Genomic DNA, 6,378 nt, shown 5'->3' with positions numbered 1-6,378 from the left:
AAATCTACTTCAAAAGATGTATGTCCTGCTCTCTGAAGACACACACACACACACACACACACACACACACACACACATACACACACACACACAGTCCAGAGCTCCTGGTGGAGAAATTGCTATATAACTGGCTATTGAGAAATATATTTAGGGGGTGCCTGAGTGGCTCAGTTGGTGAAGCATCTGACTTCGGCTCAGGTAATGATCTCACAGTTTGTGGGTTCAAGTCCCATGTGGGGCTCCATGCTGACAGCTCAGAGCCTGGAGCCTGTTTTGGATTCTGTATCTCCCTCTCTCTCTGCCTCTACCCTGCTCACACTCTGTTTCTCTCTTTAACTTTTTTAATTAAAAAAAAGAGAAAGACATTTAAGAGACAGTTTTTGATGGGAAATTATCCATCACAATTATCCATCACAAGCTGCTGGCCTTTAAGAATTCTGTCCTGCCTTGTGGCTTTGGCCTATTAGTGAAAGAGATCCACAATAATCCTATTGGTAAGTTACTAAAATTGTGGAAAAAATGACACTGATTCAGCATCAGAAATATTTTTTTTAATTTAAATGTTTATTTTTGGGAGAGAGAGACAGAGGGTGAGTGGGGGAAGGACAGAGAGAGAAGACGACACAGAATCCAAAGCAAGTTCCAGGCCCTGAGCTGTCAGCACAGAGCCCAATGCAGGGCTTGAACCTACAAACTGTGAGATCTTGACCTGAGCGGAAGTCGGACACTCAACCGGCTGAGCCACCCAGGCGCCCCAACATCAGAAATATTTTTTAAGTGGCTGCAGGGCAAAACTTCTGGCAAACACTGAATTGGCCTGTATTTTGTACAAAATACAAAGCACAGAAGCAAGAGAAGGAACTCTAAAATAAAGATGAAACTCTTGCCACTGACATTGTATTATTAAAGGCCTGGGCCCAAGATGACATCAGGTGTATCCCTGTAGATTAGGTTAGCTGACACAGGACAAAATAAAAATCCTGGTTTCCCAAAAGATCTATGATAAATGATTCACAGAACCATGCTGTTGATGCTATGATAAGACCAGTGGCTATCTTTGACAGGTTAGAAACCCTGGAGGTAAATGGGTACACAAATAAATGGACCATGAAGAAGGGGACACCGTCTCTGCTTAAGCATGGGTACAGGACGTTCTGGCAGTCAGTCTCCACCCCTGTCCAACCAGCCCACAAGTGTGAGAAACTGGCACTGCCCACCATTGGGCAGGTGTTTACGCTGGGTCACTACCCACTTACCAGGACTGAAGGTTCTTTCAGCTGTTGATAGCTACACAGGTTATAAAGTCAATATCCTGGCAATAAAAGTAGCCAGCTCAGGATCGAGAGTTGGGTGTTTTTCAACACACTATTCAGAGACAAGTCCAGTATCTCTGGCCCAAAAGTGTGTTTTGATCTGATTGTAAAAATGACCCTGTAGCTTTCCTACTAACCCCCAGAACTGAAGGATACAAGGGTGGAATAGTCTCATTTCCCAGCTCAGGACCCACACTAACCCTTAATTTTTACTAAATGACTTACAGCCCTATTATAAGCATTTATCTTGTCGATAGTCATGCCCCTTACTGTGTTGTGTCCCCCATTTCAAGTCTGGTGGTGAACAAAGCAAAGGGGTATATTAAGATGATGGGGTATGGATAACTGTCTAGTCAACATATGATCTGCATCCCCAGGTATATTTGTAATTTGGCAATGCTCAACATTATGGGACCTGAAAGATGGTCTGAGCCTTTCTTTTTCAAATTACAAGTGGGGAAACAGAAGAACTCCATTATTGATTCAAATTGGAGAAAACAAAGTTCACTGGGAAGAGCCCTCAAAGAGATATTTTTTCAAAGTGAAAATGTTTCCTTTAATATGAACCTGTGCATTGTTTGCAAATGCCTCGTTTAAAACAGTGAGTGGAGGACAGTTTTTGAAATCCCAAGTAATAAAATGTATTTAATTATCTGAGAAAGTAAAAAAGCTAATTGAAAACTATTATGTACAAACTTTAAAAAATATTCAAAAGCATTTTGGATACCAGTAAGAGTTTCAAATGGAATATTTTATTGACATGTTAGTTGTCTTTTTAACATGTACACACACACTGACACACTCTGATTGATCTGTGTGGAACAAAGGTTGACTAAATATCCTAAGGGAAAATGAAAAATTAAAAAATATATTAATTTTTCATTGTTATAGACAATTACACCCACATCACCTACAAAGCTATTACTGGTTCTGTCCAAGGAAGCAAAATGGCATAAGAGGAAAGTTGTGGGTAATTCAATAGTGACATAACTGAAATCTCAACATGAGAAAGCTGACAAAACATGAATTTTTGCTGTGAAATTTCTTTGCAAAATATGAAGAAAAGTCTGTCAGTGGGCAGTAAATAAGAGAAGATGGTGAACTTCTTTAGTCAATTCTCACAGTATTGTGCAGGGGCATCAAGAAAACTGCTCAGTCCTTCTCTGGGACCAGTTTCAGAACTTTTCCAATCGCAATGGTCTTACCCTCATCTCTTAAAGTAAAACGACCCATCTGAGGAAAATCCTTGAATGTTTCGAGGCAGATAGTTCCTGCTGTCCTTAAACGGGCAATGCACACTTGATCTTGTTTCACAAAGCGGGGTCGTGTCTTACTTTTCTCTCCTGATTTTTTGTCTACCAAGGAGATTAAGGCTGTTATCTCAACTTCCTCAATACAAGTATGAATGTGCAGCACCGCATTATAGCCTGGGCAGATGATAGACTTGTGCTCAATAATCACTATCTGAACATCAAATGTGCGTCCAGAATGGCACAGATTATTAGGGTCACAAAGTATGAATCCAGGAAGAATCTCTTCTTCTTCAATTCCCTTCAGTCTGATTTTAAGGTTTTCACCTGGGGCTACATAATCAGTTTCAGCATCATCAGAAAGAATTCCAAGAACTTCCACATTGTGCTTGTTCGGCATCATCACAAGCTGCTGGCCTTTAAAAATGGATCCTGATTCCAGCTTTCCCAGGACCACAGTACCCATATCCTTGTACTTATCCACAATTGGCAGTCTAATTGGTCCATCAATTGATCTGTTGAAGTTTGGCATATTATCCAAATATGGAATAAATGGTAATCCAGTGTACCAAGGGCAAAAATCTGATTGCTCTTTAATATTTGCCCCAGTCAGCCCTGAGCAGGGCATAAAGTGAATGTCCTTTTTGGGACTAAAGCCGACTTTTTTCAAAAAGGGCACCAGTTTTTCTTTACATTCTTCGTATCTCTCACTGCTCCAATTTACTGTGGGATCATCCATCTTATTGATAAGCACTACTAAATGTTTTACCCCTGCTGTTTTTGCCAACATCGCATGTTCTCTTGTCTGTCCACCTTTCTCAAATCCAGTTTCAAATTCTCCTTTCCTGGCAGAGATTACCAGTACAGCCAAATCAGCTTGAGAAGCACCACCAATCATATTTGGGACAAAACTCTTGTGGCCAGGAGCATCTAAAATCGTGAAATGTTTCTTTTCTGTTTCAAAATAGGCACGACCCACTTCTACTGTTTTACCCTTGTCTCGTTCTTCCTGATTTGTATCTAAGGCCCAGGACAAATACCAAGTTTCTCTGTTTTTTTCTTTAGCTTCTCTCTCATATTTCTCAAGTGTCCTTTTGTCAACCATTCCTGTCAAAAACATAATTTGTCCTCCAATGGTTGACTTTCCAGCATCTACATGCCCAATGAATACCACATTTACGTGTTCTTTTTTAGGAGCACCTGAGGGCATAACCACAGATTTAGATTTTCTCACTTCCTCTTTCTCCATCATTTCTTGGCCACTCTCTTCTGGGGGCCCTGAATCTCCCAAGGAACTACCCCCTGGCTCAGCTTCACTTACTTCTTTATTGTGCTCCCATGATTCTTCTAGAACCATTTCCACCTCTCCATTTTCTACAACAGGTTCTGAAAGTTCCATAGTAATGGCTGAATTGGAACCTTCACGCCACACTAACTGTTCCTCTTTGGAATGTTCCACAGGTGCCTCCCGTCCCAGCCTTTTACCTTGAGGGTCGCCCGCGCCGGTGCAGGTTTCATCGATGCTGGTGATGTCGGCCAGGGGGGTCTGCGGCTGGGCCGGGCCCCGCAGAAAGGACGGCACGAACTCCGCGGCGTGTACATTAGGCACGAAGGGTTTGGCGTTGACGTTGAGCTGACGGCTGAATGCCGAGCTGAGATGTTCCCGTTGGGCCTCGGCCACCGCGGAGGAGGCTCCGTCTCCGCTTGGGGCCAAACCCGGGGTTTCCATGTCCACCTGGTCCCAGCAGTCGGGCGCGGAATCGCTGCTGCTGCTGCCCAGATCCATGGTCTGAGGACCTGATGGGTGGCGGGGAGGGAGTGGGATTAACACGCCAGAAAGAGCGGGCTACGCCGCCAGGGGTAAGGCTGCAAGAGCGAAGGGGCAAGGGGGAGCGACACGAACCTTAGAGGCAGCGCGGCAGCAGCTAAGTCCCAACACTGCATTCGCAACTGCGGCAGCAGCAGCAGATATGGCGGCTCAACCCTCTCCTCTTGTGTGTGAGCGGATCTCCTCCCCCAAACCCCAACCACTTCCGACTCCTCCACAGCCGACCCAACGCGGGGCGTGGATTGACCCCTCGCTGCCATCCGTACGCTGGGCCTGCTTAGTTCTCAGCCATGGACTGAGTCTGAAAGTCGGATTTGTAAAACGAAATTTTCCATTCATTTTTGTTCACAGGATCTGGGAGAGAATTTGACAGTGTAATAATTAAACCTAGACTGGCACGGCTGATTTACAATTCTACTCAAAGATTCAAGTAAAAATGAGAATTGCTATTGGACAAATGGAGGCAGGAGATGGATTAACTACCCAGAAACCCAGCAACCAAAGGAAGAGATTACTGACTAGGGAGGCACTCATGAAATAAATGAAGATGTAGTTGAACCCAGGAAATGTAACTTGAAATCACTCATTTAATTTGAAACCCAGAGGCTTTTTGATTTTCCCTCATCCAGAGGACCCCATAAGCCTGTAACTTTTGTTGATGACTTCTGTGGTGTAAGGATGGGGTTATAACTTGTTTTCATGTTAAGTACTCTGACTGTGTCCATGAAAGGAATTGCCAAGGAGAACGTTGTCCCACTGAACCTGCCCAACTTACAGTATTTGTGCTGGTGCCTGAACAATGGCTAGCCCAAAATGCTGTGATGGATCACATAGACAGGCACTGGCCCCAGATTACTTGTATTCTTCTAACCAATTTATATTCTGAGTATTCCTGCCTCACTCACCAGCACCTCCTCAGAATACACCCCGGGTCCTCAGTATTTCCTGTCCCATTCTGGAGGCTTAGAACCCTATTCACTGCTCATACTTCTGGCACTGGGTTTGTCTAAGGACAAATCAGTGTCATGTTGGAACCTTCCCCAGTTAGTGGTAATGACAGGGTGTGTGGATGTCAGCCTATTTAAACTGATTAAGACCTCTGAGATGAACAAAGTCCATAGATACTAATCAATAGAATCTCACCTTCAGAAAGACTTTATAATATTTGACCCAAAGCTTAGAAGAGTTAGTCTGTAAATTATCTTAATTTAGATCAAACTGAAATAGAAAAAAAGATACAATTTGCTAGTACAGGATGAGGTCATAAAGTTGGATATTAAATAAATCCAACAAGTCAAAATACTTGAAAAATTGGTCACTGGTTTATAACTTAACAATTTTGTTCTCCAGACTTTAGGAGTAGAAAAAATGTTCTATGTCTAATAGACCTGGACGTTTATGGTTTCAGTCTGAGGCTGCCACTATTTCACTACTTCTGTGCTATTTCCAAGCCATTAGATATCAAACCCCTTCATTGTTTTTTGCCTCTGGTAATGGCTTAATTATTTGTTGTCACATAAAAAGAATGTGCATGCTTATTCACAATGAATAGTAAGAATTGAGAGTTTGAATGTGCAGAAACCCTTGGACAATACTGCATACATATGCTGGAGCCTTTCTCCAGCATTCTATAAACCTAGGATAGACTTTCTAAAATGTCTCTGAGAGAGCTTATCAAGGGATAGGCAGTTGTGGTCACATAAGGTTAGTATTAGCAAGGAATCAGGACAGACCTGGGATGTTTCCTTTGCCTAGGTCAATTGCATTGATCATGAGAATGCTAATATGACTGCTACTTAGAACAGAGGATGCTTCACTTTTAAAACCTTAAAGAAGAAATGAGAAACAGTGAGAGAATGTCCTGACAAGCCCACACCCTTGGGGTTTAAGGGGAGGCAGGTCCACCCAAGAGAGAGAAACATTGACAGGGCTATATAGACAGAAACTAATTTTGGACAAAATTCATTTAGTTTGTGTGATGGGGTGA

General features: G+C 42.8%; 1 protein-coding gene across 1 annotated transcript; it reads right to left on the bottom strand.

The window, feature by feature from the left end:
- Window positions 1-2,043: 2,043 nt before the first annotated feature.
- Window positions 2,044-4,591, bottom strand: GSPT2 (G1 to S phase transition 2). The gene is made up of 2 exons (XM_045470723.1): window positions 4,467-4,591; window positions 2,044-4,360 (listed from the first exon to the last, which is right to left on the bottom strand). Exon 2 carries the CDS (start codon window positions 4,347-4,349, stop codon window positions 2,466-2,468), a length of 1,884 nt encoding a protein of 627 aa, XP_045326679.1. The 5' UTR covers window positions 4,350-4,360; window positions 4,467-4,591; the 3' UTR covers window positions 2,044-2,465.
- Between the last annotated feature and the right edge of the window lie 1,787 nt (window positions 4,592-6,378).

Source organism: Leopardus geoffroyi, chromosome X (assembly GCF_018350155.1).
Source record: "Leopardus geoffroyi isolate Oge1 chromosome X, O.geoffroyi_Oge1_pat1.0, whole genome shotgun sequence".
Classification (NCBI taxonomy): Eukaryota; Metazoa; Chordata; class Mammalia; order Carnivora; family Felidae; genus Leopardus; species Leopardus geoffroyi.
The sequence above is the reverse complement of the archived record's forward strand: the minus strand, read 5'-3'. Positions and strand labels throughout refer to the sequence as shown.